We start from the raw sequence: 19150 nt of genomic DNA, 5'->3' as shown, positions 1-19150 counted from the left end.
ACAGGCTGGGCTCTGGCGGAGGGAGCCCCCATCTCCACACGCTGGCATTGAAACGCCCAACTCCAGCACCAAGTCTGTTGAGCTTCACCCACGCTCCTCTGGGGAGGTCAGACCCTGGACAGCTTTTATCTGGTGAAGAAATGTAGCTGTGTAATGGAGATGAGGTTGCCTTCCACTCCTGTGACCACTCGGTGGCTTTCCTGTGTGCTTTTGTCTCAGTTGGCTGGATGGATGGAGGCAAGGAGTTGTTTTCCATGTGGAGCAAAGGGTGACGGGACTTCAGTCGGGATAGCCTCTGCTTTCTGCTGGTAATTGCTGCCCCAAGTTCCACTCGTGCAATGACTGTGGGCTTGCAGAATGTATTGATGTAAGTTGGATCACTGTTTGATGTTGTTGTTCCCTTGGTTCACAGCCACAACCATTCTGATAACAGAATGGAGAACAAAGTACAGGAGAGAAATGAACACCAGGGACAACGCGGCAAAGTCGAAGGCCGTTGACTCTTTGCTCAACTTTGAAACGGTAACATTGATTTTATGAAGTTGTAGCTTTGTTAAAGGGGCTACTTAGCGGCGGCACGGTGGCGCCTTGCAGAGACCTGGGTTCGATCCTGACTACGGGTGCTGACTGTACGCAGTTTGCACGTTCTACCCATGACCTGCGTGGGTTTTCTCCGGGTGCTCCCCCAGATTCGGGGTGATGTGGTCCCTGTTTCAGTTGCCCGTCAGGAGTGTCGCTGCGGCGTTTTGGACCAGTTGCAGGCGGGACAGGGAAGATCGGCTGATGCCAGTGTAAAGGGAGTTGCAGTAATCGAGGCGGGAGGAGATAAATTGGCTTGGTATAATTGTAAATTGTTCCTAGTGTATGTTGGATAGTGTTAGTGTGCGGCAATCACTGGTCAGTGTGGACTCGATGGGCTGAAGGGTCGGGTTCTGCGTTGCTTCTCTAAACTAAACTAAAATTGACAGGCAAATGAAAGATGGTTTTTGAAGGGGACAGCAAATGGAGGGATATAATTGTTAGCTGGGACGGAGAGATAGCAAGTTGCTGCTGATGGGTTGGTGGGGAGAGCGGAGATGTTATGTGATTGATGAAGAAAGAAAGGAGAGTGGTGTGACAGATTATCTTCCCAAAGGTTTGATTTTTATTTTTTTAGCCTTTGTTCGGTGTTGACTAATTCATGGTAATCTGAATGCAGCGGTGATAGATAAAAAATGCTGGAGTAACTCAGCATTTAAGAAAGAACTGCAGATGCTGGAAAAATCAAAGGTAGACAAAAATGCTGGAGAAGCTCAGCGGGTGAGGCAGCATCTATGGAGCGAAGGAATAGGTTTTGTTTCGGGTCAAGACCCTTCTTCAGACTGATGTGGGGGTGGGGGGGGGGTGCGGGAAGAAGAAAGGAAGAGGCGGAGACAATGGGCTGTGGGGGAGCTGGGAAGGGGAGGGGAAGGAGGGAGAAAGCAGGGACTACCTGAAATTGGAGAAGTCAATGTTCATACCGCTGGGGTGTAAACTACCCAAGCCAAATATGAGGTGCCGCTCCTCCAATTTGCGGTGGGACTCACTCTGGCCATGGAGGGGGCACAGGACAGAAAGGTCGGATTCGGAATGGGAGGGGGAGTTGAAGTGCTGGGCCACCGGGAGATCAGGTTGGTTATTGCAAACCGAGTGGAGGTGTTGGGCGAAGCGATCGCCAAGCCTATCCTTGGTAATTCAGCGGGTCAGGCAGCATCCCTGAAGAAAGGTCCCGGCCTGAAATGTCACTTATCCATGTTCTCCAGAGATGCTGCCTAACTCACTCTTACTCCAGCATTTTGTGTCATTCCTTGGTAAACTATCATCTGCGGTTCCTTGTTTCTATTGATTGTCGCAATGCTTCAATTTTACCTCATTCACTGGTTCTTCCTCTCTCAACCGCGATCACCCAAAGAGTTTCACAGCCAATGAAGAACTTGTCTGCAGAAAACACCACAACAAGCATACCAGCATATTTAGTTTAGAGACATGGAAACAGGCCCTTCGGGTCACCGAGTCTGCGCCAACCAGCCATCCCCGCACACTAACACTATCTTTCACACACACACTAGGGGCAATTTACATTTACACCAAGCCAATTAACCTACAAACCTGTACGTTTTTAGAGTGTGGGAGGAAACCGAAGATCTCTGAGAAAATCTACGCAGGTCGCGGGGAGAACGTGCAAACTCCATACAGATAGCACCTATATTCGGGATCGAACCCGGGTCTCTGGCGCTGTATGAGGTCTAATCGGAGGCTCAGAGGGGATAGAGCCTTCTCTGTTGCTGCTCCAGCGCTCTGGAACACCCTGCCATTGCACATCAGACAGGCCCCCTCACTGTCCATCTTCAAATCCAGTGTTAAAACACATTTGTACTACCTGGCTTTTGACCATGCCTGAGGCTTTGCTTCTGTTTTTATTGTTTTTAATGTTTCTTTATTTTACATGTCTTTTCCTACTATTTCTTTTGATTGTTGTTATTATTGGTGTGTATTAACTTTTTTGTCAATGATTAGTGATGTACAGCACTTTGTTGCAGCTATGATTGTTTTTAAAGTGCTCTATAAATAATATTATTATTATTATTATGTGCTGTAAGGCAGCAACTCTACCACTGCGCCACTGTGCCGCCTGAATATACCAGCATAGTAACTAATAATAATTAGTTTGCTTGTTTATATGCATGGTAATTGCAGATGAAATATTTCAGTTTAGTTTATTGTCACGTGTACCGAGCTACAGTGTGAAGCTTTTGTTGCGTGCTAACTAGTCACAATCGAGCCATTTACAGTGTACAGATACAGGATAAGGAAATAAGGTTTAGTGCAAGGTAAAGCCAGCAAAGACTGATCCTGGATAGTTCGAGGGTCACCAAAGAGGTAGATAGAAGTGCAACACTGCTCTCTGGTTGTGGTAGGAAGCGATACGATACGATAGAACTTTATTTATCCCAGGAGGGAAATTGATCTGCCACCAGTCATAAATACACAAGATACATGAAGCATGAAATTAAAGTGACCAGTGAAGGATTGGCGATGTGCAAAGTTTGAGGGGGGGTAGGGGGGGGGGGAAGAGGAGTCAGTCTACCCCACGACAGAAGGGGGAGGAGTTGTACGGTTTGATAGCCACAAAGAAGAAGGATCTCCTGTGGCGTTCTGTGCTGCATCTTGGTGGAACCAGTCTATTGCTGAAGGTGCTCCTCAGGTTGACCAGTGTGTGTCATGGAGGGGGTGTGAGGTGTTTTGTCCAGGATGCTCCGCAAACACGGAGCCTTCTCGTCTCCGAGACCAACCTCCCATGAATCCAACTCCAACTCCAGCCCCCAGGACGGAGCCAGCCTTCCTGATGAGATTGTTAATCTTGTTGGCGTCCGCTGCCCCAGCACACGATAGTAAAGAAGGTTTAAATGGGCAACGTTTCGGGCTGAAATCTCAGTCTGAAGAAGGGTTGCCTATTTCATTCGCTCCATAGATGCTGCTGCACCCGCTGAGTTTCTCCAGCACTTAGTCAACCTTCGATTTTCCAGCATCTGCAGTTCCTTCTTAAACAGTAAAGAAGATGGCACTGGTTACCACCGATTAATAGATCATCTGTAGCATCATACTGCAGATGTTGAAGGAATGGAGCCTTCTCAACAAGTACAGCCGGCTCTGTCCCTTCTTGAACGGGGCCTCAGCGTTCCTGTACCAGTCCAGTTTGCTGTCCAGGTACACTCCCAGGTATTTGTACTCCTTGGTAAACTGCACATCCACACCATTGACTTGACCTCCACAGCCTTCTGTGGCAATGAATCCCACTGATTCGCCGCCCTCCCACTAAAGGAATTCCTCCTCGTCTCCATTCTAAAGATACGCCCTGTACTCTCAGGTCCTCGACTCTCCCACTAGTGGAAACATCCTCTACACATCCTTTCTATCCAGGCCTTTCACTATTTGATAATTTTCAGTGAGGCCCTCTCTCATGAATTGAATTGAATTGAATTTCCTTTATTGTCATTCAGACCTTATGGTCTGAACGAAATTTCTCATCTTTCTAAACTCCAGCAAGTACAGGCCCAGTGCCGTCAAACGCTCATCATATGTTAACCCACTCATCCTTGGGATCATTCTCGTAAACCCTCTCCAACGCCAGCACATCTCCCCCCCCCCCCCCTCAGATACGGGGCCCAAAAGTGCTCACAATACTCCAAATACTTCTTGAACAATACTCCAAAGGTGGTTTGATCAGCACCCCAGGCAGCTTGTGATATGACCTGCTTGTTTCCTCTCGTGTTACAAGACTTGATTTTTTGATTTAAAAAATTGCAAATGGATAGATTAGGTTAAAGACTGCTCACAGTTTTCATAGGATTTGGTCAACTGAGGCCATCCTAAATAACATTCAAGACTCAAGTGTTTAAGAAGGAACTGCAGATGCAGGAAAAATCGAAGATAGACGAAATGCTGGAGAAGCTCAGCGGGTGAGGCAGCATCTTTGGAGCGAAGGAATAGGTGACGTTTCGGGTCGAGACCCTTCTTCAGACTGATGTGGGGGGGAGGAGGCGAGAAGAAGAAAGGAAGAAGCAGAGACAGTGGGCTGAGGGAGAGCTGGGAAGGGGAGGGGAAGGAGGGAGAAAGCAGGGACTACCTGAAATTGTAAGCAGGTAGACAAAAATGCTGGAGAAACTGAGCGGGTGAGGCAGCATCTATGGAGTGAAGGAATAGGTGACGTTTCAGGTCGAGACCCTTCTTCAGACTGATGTGGGGGTGGGTGGGAGACGGGAAGAAGAAAGGAAGAGGCGGAGGCAGTGGGCTGTGGGAGAGCTGGGGAAGGGAAGGAGGGAGAAAGCAAGGACTACCTGAAATTGGAGAAGTCAATGATCATACCGCTGGGGTGTAAACGACCCAAGCGAAATATGAGGCGCTGCTCCTCCAATTTACGGTGGGACTCACTCTGGCCATGACTCAAGAGTGTCCCCGATAGAACAAGAACTTCTCAACACGTTGCTGCCTTCTGTTGGGAGGAAGTGAGTGAGATTAATACGGACTTGTATTTTACAAGCTGCAGGAGGTGATGAGTTGAAGACGGTGCCTTACAAACTACAATCCTGTGCCTTGCAGCATTCTGGAAGGTCATCAAAGGTTTTGACGTTCCCCACCTCCTCCTCATGTTTTCCCAAGAAACCGTTAGCTCTGCTACTGGATACAAGGAGACATCAAAGCATATTTGGGTTTAAATAGTACTGTTCAGGTGAAGCAGGATTATTTGCTCGCATCTGGCGTGCTATAGTTTGAAAGTAGCTCCTTCTGCTAATGGATTGCACAGAACAGATGGATCATTTACCCAAGTGACATGTATTGTGTTGTGTTGGAGCGATATTGCAACAATGAAGTTAGGAGGTCATGTTGCAGTTGTAGAAGACGCTGGCTGATGAGGTCGCATTTAGAGATTCGTGTTCAGTTTTGGGCACCATGTGATAAGAAAGATGTTGTCTTTGCCCATATCATGTATCTGTACACCGTAAATGCATTGATTGTAATCGTGTATTGTTTTTTCTGCTGACTCGTTAGCAGTCAACAAAAGCTTTTCACTGTACCTCGGTACAGGTGATGATAAACTAAACTAAACTGAACTGAATTGAACTCGAGCTCGAAAGATTACAGAGAAGATTTACGAGGATGTTGCCAGGACTCCAAGTGGCCTGAGCTGTAGGGAGAGGTTGAGCAGACTAGGACTCTATTCCTTAGAGCACAGGATCTTTTAGAGATGTGCAAAATCACTAGAGGAATAGATCGGGAAGGCGCAGAGTCTCTTGCCCAGAGTAAAAATAAGGAGTAAGCCATTTAGAACGGAGACGAGGAAACACTTTTTCTCACAGAGAGTTGTGAGTCTGTGGAATTCTCTGCCTCAGAGTGCGGTGGAGGCAGATTCTCTGGATGCTTTCAAGAGAGAGCTAGATAGGGCTCTTAAAAATAGCGGAGTCAGGGGATATGGGGAGAAGGCAGGAACGGGGTACTGATTGGGGATGATCAGCCATGATCACATTGAATGGCGGTGCTGGCTCGAAGGGCCAAATGGCCTACTCCTGCACTGTCTATTGTCTATAGTAGGGGAATCTGAGGGGTAACTTTTTTACTCAAAGGGCGGTAGATGTATGGATCGGGCTGCCGGAGGAGGTAGTTGAGGCAGGTACTATTGCAACGTTCAGGAAACATTTGGACAGGTGCATGGATAGGGCAGATTTAGAGGAATATGGACCAAACAAAGGCAGGTGGGACTAGTGTAGATGGCCGGTGTTGACAAATTGGGCCAATGGGCCTGTTTCCACTGTGTATCACGCTGATTTTATAAAGCTTGGAAGGAATGGAAGATAACTTAATTATTCCTCATTCCTTTTCAGGCTCTTTATATCCTTATCCCAACTTGCTAACCTATCTAGTTTTAGCATTAGTAAATCTAGCTACAGTACATTCAGACCTTCATCCAAGTCTTTTAGATGGTTGGAGCCCCAACATTGATCCCCACGGGACCTCACTGATAGTCAATGCAAAAATGAACCACTTATTCTAGTTCAGTTTTCTATATGTTAGCCAATCTTCTATACATGCCATTGTTTTGTCCCAATCATGTGTACTCAAATGCTGTAATTCTTGTGTCATCTTCTTGAAAGCTTTCTGCAAATCCAATATCCACCCTTTTGCATTCTAAAGACCTCCAGTATGTTTGCCAAACATTATATGCCTGGTGCAGCTCTGGCTAGGAATACCGAATCACCGTCCCATATCCTGTTTCGCATTCTTCTTTGAATATATTCTTAGATTTAACTGGTCAGTCCGCACATTGTATGCAAAAGTTCTATGCCTGATTTGCCTATTTGACAATTGACTTATTCTGGGAATTATTCCATGTTTGAAGAGTGGGAACATTGCGATAATGAGATAAGGTATGGTAATCTATGGTAATTTTTCTTCTCCTTTCCTCTTTGTCACCCGGCTCTCTCTCTCGCTCTCTCTCTCGCTCTCTCTCTCGCTCTCTCTCTCTCTCTCTCTCTCTCTCCTCTCTCTCTCTCTCTCTCTCTCTCTCTCTCGCTCTCTCGCTCTCTCTCTCTCTCTCTCTCTCTCGCTCTCTCTCTCTCTCTCTCTCGCTCTCTCTCTCTCTCGCTCTACACTCTCACTCACACACACACCATGACATTTTAGAGTGCTGAATATTATTTTGCAAATACACCTGACTGCATCAACCAAATGAATATTGATTTGTCTAACTTCAAATAACCCTTGCTTTCCCTCTCTCTCCCCGTCCCTCCCCATCCTAGTTCTCCGGCTAGTTCTACAATAGACAATGGGTGCAGGAGGAGGCCATTTGGCCCTTTGAGCCGGCACCGCCATTCACTGTGTTCATGGCTGATCATCCCCAATCAGTACCCCATTCCTGACTTCTCCCCATATCCCCTGACTCCGCTATCTTTAAGAGCCCTATCTAGCTCGCTCTTGAAAGCATCCAGAGAATCGGCCTCCACCGCCCTCTGAGGCAGAGAATTCCACAGACTCACAACTCTCTGTCAGAAAAAGTGTTTCTTTGTCTCCGTTCTAAATGGCCTATCCCTTGTTGTTAAACTGTGGCCACTGGTTCTGGACTCCCCCAACATCGGGAAGATGTTTCCTGCCTCTAGCATGTCCAAACCCTTAATAATCTTATATGTTTCAATAAGAACCCTCTCATCCTTCTAAACTCCAGAGTGTACAAGCCCAGCCGCTCCATTCTCTCACCGCTCTACTGTCCTCCTGATTAAATATTACTGATTGTACGCTTCGTCACCTTCCCCTCAGCTAACATTGAACTATTCTACATTTCCTTATCACCATCTGCTTTGAACTGTTGTTTTCACACCTTACCCTTCCTTATCTCTAGACTCCCTCTCTCCTGACTCGGTCTGAAGAAGGGTCTCGACCCGAAACGTCACCCATTCCTTCTCTTCAGAGATGTTATCTGTCCCGCTGAGTTAACCATATAACCATATAACAATGACAGCACGGAAACAGGCCATCTCGACCCTTCTAGTCCGTGCCGAACACATATTCTCCCCTAGTCCCATATACCTGCGCTCAGACCATAACCTTCCATTCCCTTCCCGTCCATATAACTATCCAATTTATCTTTAAATGATAAAAACGAACCTGCCTCCACCACCTTCACTGGAAGCTCATTCCACACAGCCACCACTCTCTGAGTAAAGAAGTTCCCCCTCATGTTACCCCTAAACTTCAGTCCCTTAATTCTCAAGTCATGTCCCCTTGTTTGAATCTTCCCTACTCTCAGTGGGAAAAGCTTTTCCACGTCAACTCTGTCTATCCCTCTCATCATTTTAAAAACCTCTATCAAGTCCCCCCTTAACCTTCTGCGCTCCAAAAGAATAAAGCCCTAACTTTTTCAACCTTTCTTTGTTACTCCAGCATTTTGTTGTCTATCAAAGGCATTTGAATTTCTCTTTACTAGTGTGGACCTCGTCAAGTCAAGTCAAGTATCCTTTATTGTCATTCAGACTTTTCAGTCTGAATGAAATTTCGTGCCTTGCAGTCATAACATAGAATAAAATAACACAATAAACACAGATTTAACATCCACCACAGTGAGTCCACCAGGCACCTCCTCACTGTGATGGAAGGCAAAAGTCTTAAAGTCCTTGTCTCTTCCCTCCTTGTTCTCCCTCTGCGTTGAGGCGATCGACCCAGGCCTCCGATGTTGTGACCCCGCCGGGCGATGGTAAGTCAGTCCCGCGGCTGAATCCGAGCTCCACGAATGGGCCGGTTCAAACTCCGCGGCCCGGGGCGGTCATTTTATCTAACGTGCACTGCTGACACCACAACATCTTCCTTGTCCTCCAGGTGAAGTACTACAATGCTGAGAGTTACGAGGTGGACCAATTCAATGATGCCATACTGAAGTATCAGGTAAGAACAATTTGAGTATAGGAGCAGGGAGGTTCTACTGCAGTTGTACAGGGTCTTGGTGAGACCACACCTGGAGTATTGCGTACAGTTTTGGTCTCCTAATCTGAGGAAGGACATTCTTGCCATAGAGGGAGTACAGAGAAGGTTCACCAGACTGATTCCTGGGATGTCAGGACTGTCTTATGAAGAAAGACTGGATAGACTTGGTTTATACTCTCTAGAATTTAGGAGATTGAGGGGGGGATCTTATAGAAACTTACAAAATTCTTAAGGGGTTGGACAGGCTAGATGCAGGAAGATTGTTCCCGATGTTGGGGAAGTCCAGGACAAGGGGTCACAGCTTAAGGATAAGGGGGAAATCCTTTAAAACCGAGATGAGAAGAACTTTTTTCACACAGAGAGTGGTGAATCTCTGGAATTCTCTGCCGCAGAGGGTAGTTGAGGCCAGTTCATTGGCTATATTTAAGAGGCAGTTAAATGTGGCCCTTGTGACTAAAGGGATCAGGGGGTATGGAGAGAAGGCAGGTACGGGATACTGAGTTGGATGATCAGCCATGATCATATTGAATGGTGGTGCAGGCTCGAAGGGCCGAATGGCCTACTCCTGCACCTAATTTCTATGTTTCTATCAGAATCGTGGTAAATCTACAAAATGGTTCAACTCTTTTATTGATTTAACTCTTGATAATGCCACAACCTTCTTGCACTCAGACTTGCACTTAGACCAGCTCCTGGTATGGAGGATGGCATTGCTTCCATCATACGGGTTGGATCTGTGTTGAAAATTGGAGAAATTATCTGAAAGCAGTTAGACAAAAATGCTGGAGAAACTCAGCGGGTGAGGCAGCATCAATGGAGCGAAGGAATAGGTGACGTTTCGGGTCGAGACCCTTCTTCAGACTGATGTGGGGGGTGGGTGGGAGACGGGAAGAAGAAAGGAAGAGGCGGAGACAGTGGGCTGTGGGGGAGCTGGGAAGGGGAGGGGAAGGAGGGAGAAAGCAGGGACTACCTGAAATTGGAGAAGTCAATGTTCATACCGCTGGGGTGCAAACTACCCAAGCGAAATATGAGGCGCTGCTCCTCCAATTTATGATGGGACTCGCTCTGGCCATGGAGGAGGCCCAGGACAGAAAGGTCGGATTGGGTATGGGTGGGGGAGTTGAAGTGACTGAGCCACCGGGAGATCACGTTGGTTATTGCGAACTGAGCGGAGGTGTTGGGCGAAGCGACCGCCAAGCCTAATATCTGGACGCAGTGTTTTTTTTTGTAGACAAATAGTATCAGTACACTATTGGCCCCTGTACATCAATATAGTTTTTAGAGATGCCAGTACGCAATACCAGCACATGTTGCCACGTATAAAGAACTACAATATTCCCAGCAGATAGTTGCTTCTACAGAGGGATACAGGGGGAAATCCTTTAAAACCGAGATGAGAAGAACTTTTTTCACACAGAGTGGTGAATCTCTGGAACTCTCTGCCACAGAGGGTAGTCGAGGCCAGTTGATTGGCTATATTTAAGAGGGAGTTAGATGTGGCCCTTGTGGCTAAGGGGATCAGAGGGTATGGAGAGAAGGCAGGTATGGGATACTGAGTTGGATGATGAGCCATGATCATATTGAAGGGCGGTGCAGGCTCGAAGGGCCGAATGGCCTAATCATGCACCTAATTTCTATGTTTTTACAGAATGGAAAGTTTAGACCAGTGACAGTCTCAGGAAGAGGGTTTGGCCATATAAGGTTGAGAAGAGGTGAAACTTTTTAACTTGGAAGGCAGGGAACTTTGGAAATGCCTACCCTGGAGGACAAACATTCAGCATAATCAGCCTTAAGATGGATGGATATTTGGACATGAACTATATTATGTTCAGTTTTTGTCATCCTGCTTTAGGAAAGATGTTGTTAAAGCTCGAAAGACGGCAGAGAATATTTACGAGGATGTTGCCAGGACTTGAGGGCCTGCGTAATAGTGAGAGGTTGAGAGGTTGAGTAGGCTAAGATCTTTATTCCTTGGAGTAGGGAATCAGAGGTTTAAGGTGAGAGGAAAAAGATTCAACCTTTTCACACAGAGGGTGGTAAATATATGGAACGAGCTGCCAGTGGAGGTAGTTAAGGCAGGCCTCCAAAAAGATATTTGGAGAGGTACAAAGGATAGCAAAGGTTTAGAGAGATATAGGCCAAGCATGGGCAGGTGGGACTAGTGTAGATGGGGCATCTTGGTCGGCATGGGCAAGTTGGGCTGAAGGGTCTGTTTTCCGCGCTGTATGACTCTACGACTCTCAATGTAGTTGAGGTAGCTGTGAGACTAATAGACTCATCACGGATAAACAATTCAAGTGCCCGAACATCTTAGGAATAAGGGGTAAGCCATTTAGAACGGAGACAAGGAAACACTTTTCCACACAGAGAGTGGTGAGTCTGTGGAATTCTCTGCCTCGGAGGGCGGTGGAGGCAGGTTCTCTGGATACTTTCAAGAAAGAGCTAGATGGGGCTCTTAAAGATAGCGGAGTCGGGGGATATGGGGAGAACCCAGAAAAATTGCACTACTACCACTGTATGTATGTGTATATATTTATTGCTCATTATTCTATGTTCGCTCTCCTGGGTGAGATGCTAACTGCATCTCGTTGTCTCTGTACTGTACACTGCACAATGACAATAAAGATTGAATCTGAATCTTGAATCTGAACGGGGTACTGATTGGGAATGATCAGCCATGATCGCATTGAATGGCGGTGCTGGCTCGAAAGGCACCTATTGTCTATTGTCTACTGTCTATCGCTAGGTGAGTTTGAATGTAGCATGTTTGATTCGTACATTCTGGATTGTTAATGTGAATCTGCTGCTCATACCTTCGATGTGACCTCTTTAGACGGCAGAGTGGAAATCTTCTGCAAGTCTCCCAGTTTTAAACCAAAGTCAGAACGTGATCATTAGCCTTGGGCTGCTGGCTGGATCCCTGCTCTGCGCCTACTTTGTAACCGAGGGAAAGTTTAAGGTAAGTAGCTCCTTCCCGCCAGTCGTGGATATATGTGGCATAGAATAAGGCCCTACCACCCATCACGGAATGAAATGGAATACTTTATTGTCACATGTGACTAAGCACAGTGACATTCTTTGCTTGCACACCCACTGTATGCAAATGATCGTGATCATAGGTAGACAAAAATGCTGGAGAAACTCAGCGGGTGAGGCAGCATCTATGGAGCGAAGGAATAGGTGACGTTTCGGGTCGAGACCCTTCTTTAGACTTCAGTAGTCTCGACCCGAAACGTCACCTATTCCTTCGCTCTGTAGATGTTGCCTCACCCGCTGAGTTTCTCCAGCATTTTTATCTAGCTTCGATTTTCCCAGCATCTGCAGTTCCTTCTTGAACATAATCAAGATCATGCTGGCTGTAAAAGCTGTCCCGACTTATCCTATCTTCCAGCTTTCAGACAGTAGTCTTGGAGATTACAACTCACCAAGTGTATGTGGGGAGGTTTCTGCCGCCTTCTACCCGTTCAGGTACCGCAGCTATTCCCTGGATGACAACATTTCTCCTCAATTCCCCTCTAATTCTTAAACTGTGGAAGGATAGGGAGTACAGACGTGTATTTGTGTGCATCGTGACCTGCCGCACATAATCTGACTCTCTGTGCGAAAAAGTCTTTCCTCGTCTCCGTTCTAAATGGCTTACCCCTTATTCTTAAACTGTGGCCCCTGGTTCTGGATCCCCCAACATCAGGAACACGTTTCCTGCCTCTAGCGTGTCCAAACCCTTAATAATCTAATATACGTTTCAGTAAGAATCCCTCTCATCCTTCTAAACTCCAGAGTATACAAGCCATTCTCTCGACAGTCCCGACATCCCAGGAATTAACCTTGTAAACCTACGCTGCACTCCCTCAATAGCAAATATGTCTTTCCTCAAATTAGAGGACAAAAACTGCACACAATACGCCAGGTGTGGTCTCACTAGGGCCCTGTACAATTGCAGAAGGACCGCTCTGCTCCTATACTCAACTCCTCTTGTTATGAAGGCCAACATGCCATTCGCTTTCTTCACTGCCTGCTGTACCTGCATGCTTACTTTCGTTGACTGATGAATAAGGACCCCCAGATCCCGTTGTACTTTCCCTTTTCCCAACTTGATGCCATTTAGATAATAATCTGTCTTCCTGTTTTTGCTACCAGAGTGGATAACCTCACATTTATCCACATTAAACTGCATCTGCCACTCATCTGCCCACTCACCCAACCTGCCCAAGTCACCCTGCATTCTTAGTCCCACGGGTCATGTTATTAAAAGTCTCTCAGCATTTTAAATCATGCACCTGATTGCCTTTCTTTTTCTACACAGGTCGGTGACTTTGTCCTGTTTGGAACTTACATCATTCAGCTGTACACACCACTTTATTGGTTTGGGACCTATTACAGGTAAGTGGTCTTGGATATTGCCCTATACCTCATGATCCCTAGTCTTTCCGATGGTAACCTTCTTCCTTTGTTGCAATTGCTTTTTAATGCCTCATTTCAGTTTACTTTAATGCCCCGTGTACTGAGGTCCAGTGAAAAGCTTTTGTTGGGTGCTAACCAGGCAGCAGAAAGACAATCCATGATTACAATCGAGCCGTTCACAGTGTACAGATACATGATAAGGGAATAATGTTTAGTGCCCGGAGTGCTGGACCTGCTGCACCGACATCCTGGAGCTGCGGTTTGCGGAGCTCCCAACGCGGGCGGCGCTGATGGACAGCGCGGGGTCCTGTGACTCTGTCCGGCTCGGCCTGTGGATTCGATAGCTGCAGACTCCGGCAGCGGGAGGCGGCTGATCGGGAGGTCCGGGCCGCTGAGGAGGAAGATGTTCACCCTCGGGGTTCAGCGTCTGCGTTCCACCAGCCCGGCGTGAGGGCCTGAACATCGGGCCACCCGGGGCGGCGACTGCGGGTGTTCGGAAGGCCCCGACCACGGATGAACACGGAGGGGAGGCTGGCTGGACTATGGTGCCATCCTCACCTGGGTGCCATTTATGTTATGTTGTGTCGTGGACTTTCTGTGTTTGTGCTTTTTTTTAAATTCAATTTCAATTTTATGTTTAATATGTTTTATTATTTAATTATTATTTATTTATGTATTTTATTTTTATTTTTATGATTTTTTTTTATGATACTGCCTGTAAGGGAAATTCATTTCGTTGTCTCGAATTGAGACAATGACAATAAATTTGAATACAATACAATAGTGCAAGGTAAAGTCCGATCAATGATAGTCTGAGGGTCACCAATGAGATAGATGGTAGTTCAGGGCTGCTCTCCGGTTGTGGTTAGATGCTTCAGTTGCCTGATAACAGCCGGGAAGAAACTTTCCATGTATTTGGAGATGTTTAAGAAAGATGCTGGAAAAATTGAAGGTAGACGAAAACGTAAGTACGTTTATTGGCCAAGTATTCACATACAAGGAATTTGCCTTGGTGCTCCGCCCACAAGTAACAACATGACATACAGTAACAGATACGAATGACTCAGAAAACACTAAACATTAATAATAATAAAACATTAATGATAAAACACCATTGATCAAGCATGTGAACCAACAAAATACCAGATCAAAGGGAGGCTACAGATTTTTGGCTGTTGAGTAGAGCAACTACTCGTGGATAAAAACTGTTTCGTGGATAAAAACCGGAGTCGCCTTCCAGAGGGAAGTGATTCAAAGAGTTTGTGGCCAGGGTGAGAGGGGTCAGAGATGATCTTGCCCGCTCGCTTCCTGGCCCTTGCAGTGTACAGTTCATCAATGGAGGGAAGGTTGCAGCCAATAACCTTCTCAGCTGATCGGACGATTCACTGCAGCCTCCAGATGTCGTACAGCCTCCAGATGGTGGCTGAGCCAAACCAGACCATGATGGAGAAGGTGAGTCCAGACTCTACGATGGCCGTGTAGAATTGGACCATCGTTGCCTGTGGCAGATTGTACTTCCTCAGCTGCCGTTGGAAGTACATCCTCTGTTGTGCCTTTTTGACTGGAGAATGCTGGAGAAACTCAGCGCGTGAGGCAGCACCTATGGCACGAAGGAATAGGCGATGTTTCTAGTCGCGACCCTTCTTCAGACTGATATGGGGGTGAGGGGGGGGGGGTTTGGGAAGAAGAAAGGACAAGGTGGAGACAGTAGGCTGTGGGAGAACTGGGGAGGGGAAGGTGGGAGAAAGCTCGACCAAACTGAGGCCGCGAGTATGTGGGAACTTCCCTCAAGCATGAAGGAGAGTCCCAGTGACTTCCTAGGACCACGTGTAGACCATGTTGCGAGTTTAAGTCCAGAGCAACTCTTCTAGGCTCGCTAATTAGGTCGCCGCAGTAGGACAGCCCCTTAGGTCACAACTCTACTGGTGCGCCACCATGCCATCCAATTTGAATTGAACTATATCAAACAAACTTGCAAGCATTTTTTCAGCTGGACATGAGGCTTCCTCCTACCTGTGGTTGAGTTGAGGTAGAGAGGTTTTGAGCACCAGTTGTGAAAATCTAATTGTGTTGAGGTATGAATATTTATTTCTCAAACTTCAAGTAGCCCTTGCTTTCCCTCTCTCTCCATTCCTCCCCCACCCTAGTTCTCCCGACTAGTTTCAATAGACAATAGGAGCAGGAGTAGGCCTTTTGGCCCTTCGAACAGCACTGCCATTCACTGTGATCATGGCTGATCAGCCACAATCAGTACCCCATTCCTGCCTTCTCCCCATATCCCCTCACTCCACTATCTTTAAGAGCAGGATCTAGCTCTCTTGAAAGTATCCAGAGAACCTGCCTCCACCGCCCTTTGAGGCAGAGAATTCCACAGACTCACAACTCTTTGTGAGAAAAAGTGTTTCCTCGTCTCCATTCTAAATGGCTTACTCCTTATTCTTAAACTGTGTGGCTCCTGGTTCTGGACTCCCCAACATCGGGAACATGTTTCCTGCCTCTAGCGTGTCCAAACCCTTAATAATCTTATATGTTTCAATAAGATACCCTCTCATCCTTCTAAACTCCAGAGTGTGGCAAGCCCAGCCGCTCCATTCTCTCAGCATATGACAGTCCCGCCATCCCCGGGAACAATCTCGTGAAGCAACGCTGCACTGCCTCAATCACAAGGATGTACTTCCTCAAATTAGGAGACCAAAACTGTACACAATACTCCAGATGTTGTCTCATCAGAGCCCTGTACAACTGCAGAAGAACCTCTTTGCTCCTATACTCGACTCCTCTTGTTATAAAGGCCAACGTGCCATTCAATTTCTTCACTGCCTGCTGTACCTGCATGCTTACTTTCATAGAATGATGATCAAGGATCCCCAGATCCCGTTGTACTGCCCTTTTTTCCCCAACTGACACCATTTAGATAATTATCTGCCTTCCTGTTTTTTATACCAAAGTGGATAACCTCACATTTATCCACATTAATCTGCATCTGCCATGCATCTGCCACTCCCCCAACCTGTCGAAGTCACCCTACATTCTCATAGCATCCTCCTCACAGTTCACACTGCCACCCAGCTTTGTGTCATCTGCAAATTTGCTATTGTTACTTTGAATCCCTTCATCTAAATCATTGATGTATATTGTAAATAGCTGTGGTCCCAGCACCGAGCCTTGCGGTACCCCACTAGTCACTGCCTGCCGTTCTGAAAGGGACCCATTAATCCCTACTCTTTGTTTCCTGTCTGCCAACCAATTTTTTAATCTATGTCAGCACTCTACCCCCAATACATGTGCCCTAATTTTGCCCACTCATCTCCTATGTGGGACCTTATCAAATGCTTTTCACTGTCTGAAGAAGGGTCACATCCCGAAACATCACCTATTCCTTCTCTCCAGAGATGCTGCCTCACCTACTGAGTTTCTTCAGCTTTTTTTGTTTATCTTCAGTTTAAACCAGCATCCGCAGTTCCTTCGTCCACACATCTGATTAATTTTACATATTTGATGCCTCGTTGTCACCTTCTCCTTAGCTAACAATGTTTCTACATTTCCTTAGGTTTAAGAAAGAACTGTAGATGCTGGATAATTGAAGGTAGACAAAAATGCTGGAGAAACTCAGTGGGTGAGGCAGCAAAGGAATGGGTGACGTTTTGAGTCGTGACCCTTCTTCAGACAGTGACAAGCATTTGATAAGGTCCCACATAGGAGATTAGTGGGCAAAATTAGGGCACATGGTATTGGAGGTAGAGTGCTGACATGGATAGAAAATTGGTTGGCAGACAGGAAACAAAGAGTAGGGATTAACTTGTCCCTTACAGAATGGCAGGCAGTGACTAGTGGGGTAACGGAAGGTTCGGAAGGCAAGGAAACGTCACCTATTCCATCGCTCCATAGATGCTGCCTGACCCACTGGAGTTTCTCCAGCATTTTTGTCTACCTACATTTCCTTATCATCGTCTGCTTTGATCTTTCCTTTTCACACCTTACCCTTCCGTATCTCGAGTCTCTCACTCCGCTGACTCGCAGTCTGAAGAAGGGTCACAACCTGAAGCGTCGCCCATTCCTTCTCTCCAGAGATCCTGCCTATCCTGCAGGGTTACTCCAGCATTTTGTGTCTAATGTAATGAGCAGGCAAGAATCCCTTAATGTGGATTCCATTCTTTGCACCATCTGCAGTGAGTTCCCGACAGACTGTAACTCAGTATGGAAAGTGGAGAAATGGTGAGAAGCACCATGAACTGATCCCCTCACTGGGGCGAGCTGCGACCGTCTGTAAAATACATTGGGACGCAAGCCCAGAGAGGGTTTCAATTTTGTTTATTTCATTAATGTAACTGGTCACTGTGGCAACCACGGGATGTTGTTTCAGAAGCAAATGTGTTCACCATGTGTCCTCCTGGTCTCTATCATAACCAGAGACAAAGCATGGGAATTGTAATCATTGACACCTACACAGTTGATAACTGGTTGGAAGACTGCTATGTTCATTTTGGTAGTGTGGTACATAATATACTCATAAGGTCATAAGCGATGGGAGTAGAATTAGGCCATTCGACCCATCAAGTCTACTCCGCTATTAAATCATGGCTGATCTATCCCTCCCTCCTAACCCCATTCTCCTGCCTTCTCTCCATAACCTCTGATACCCGTACAAATCAAGAATCTATCTATCTCTGCCTTAAAAATATCCACTAACTTGTGGCCTCCACAGCCGTCTGTGGCAAAGAATTCCAAGTGTTTCGGCCTGAAACGTTACCTATTTCCTTTGCTCCATAGATGCTGCTGCACCCGCTGAGTTTCTCCAGCACTTTTGTCTGCCTTCGATTTTCCAGCATCTGCAGTTCCGTCTTAAACATTTAGATAGGGGTATTGCCCAAACACGGGCAAATGGGTTGAACTAAGATGAGGGACCTTGGTCGCATAGACAAGTTAGACCATGCTGTATGACTGTATCACTCACTGTGGAGTGGCAAGGTCGTCTACAATGATAGAGGTATTTTTCAGTTGAAATGATAAACTAAGTTGAAGTGAAGATTTGGTGGTGTTATTTGATAAACGGGAGTGTTCTTGATTTACCTGTCTTACTATCATAGCTGTTTTTTCCTGGTCATTTATCTCATTGCCCTTTGCGGAAGTTTGCTGTGTGGTAATTAGCTGCTTTTTCACATTGCAACATTACTGCATTCCCAAAAATATTGGTTCTAAAGTGCTTAAAGGGCCTGTCCCACTTTCACGACCTAGTTCACGACCTCTGCCGAGTTTGCCCTTGACTCGAACTCGCAGCATGGTCGTGGGAGGTCGTAGGTAGATCGTAGCAGGCCGTGATGCTAGTCGTAGGTACTCGTGGCATCAAGTAGGTCGAGGCGTTTTTTTATAGCATGTTGAAAAATGTACACGAGTAAAAAAGGTTGTGAATTAGGTGGTGAAAGTGGGACAGGCCCTTCAGTATGTCTTAACGGTACCGCAACTGTGTCTTTCTTTCTTGGCGATTCTCTTCTATATGGTACAGCTACTTATTGTGGTAAACAGATGCATGACAGGAGCTTGTCATTGCAACAATTAGAATGGCTTAACTCGAGCTTGAGAAGAGTGGTCTTATTGCACAGAGTGCCTTGCAGTTGAGAGGGCATCAAACCCTCTCACAAAAGGTTGACCATCTTGGTAGCTGGTACGTTCAGGGACTTGTGTGAGATAATTATTGTGTTATATTGAAGTGTGAAAATGCACACCTCTAGATTCAGGGACAGTTTCTTCCTAAAGGGCCTGT

At 46.4% G+C, this 19150-nt stretch overlaps 1 protein-coding gene across 2 annotated transcripts in view; it reads left to right on the top strand.

The window, feature by feature from the left end:
- Positions 1–19150, top strand: part of abcb6a (ATP-binding cassette, sub-family B (MDR/TAP), member 6a) — a 183379-nt gene that overhangs the window by 46331 nt on the left and 117898 nt on the right. For both annotated transcript variants that reach the window (XM_055631955.1, XM_055631956.1), the window contains exons 8-11: positions 413–522; positions 8884–8949; positions 11822–11947; positions 13292–13368. In XM_055631955.1, coding sequence (XP_055487930.1) covers positions 413–522; positions 8884–8949; positions 11822–11947; positions 13292–13368 — 379 coding nt within the window. The remainder of the gene's footprint in view (positions 1–412; positions 523–8883; positions 8950–11821; positions 11948–13291; positions 13369–19150) is intronic.

The sequence above is a fragment of the Leucoraja erinacea genome, unplaced genomic scaffold, assembly GCF_028641065.1.
Source record: "Leucoraja erinacea ecotype New England unplaced genomic scaffold, Leri_hhj_1 Leri_97S, whole genome shotgun sequence".
Lineage (NCBI taxonomy): Eukaryota > Metazoa > Chordata > Chondrichthyes > Rajiformes > Rajidae > Leucoraja > Leucoraja erinaceus.
This window is presented reverse-complemented; position numbering and strand designations above follow the sequence as displayed.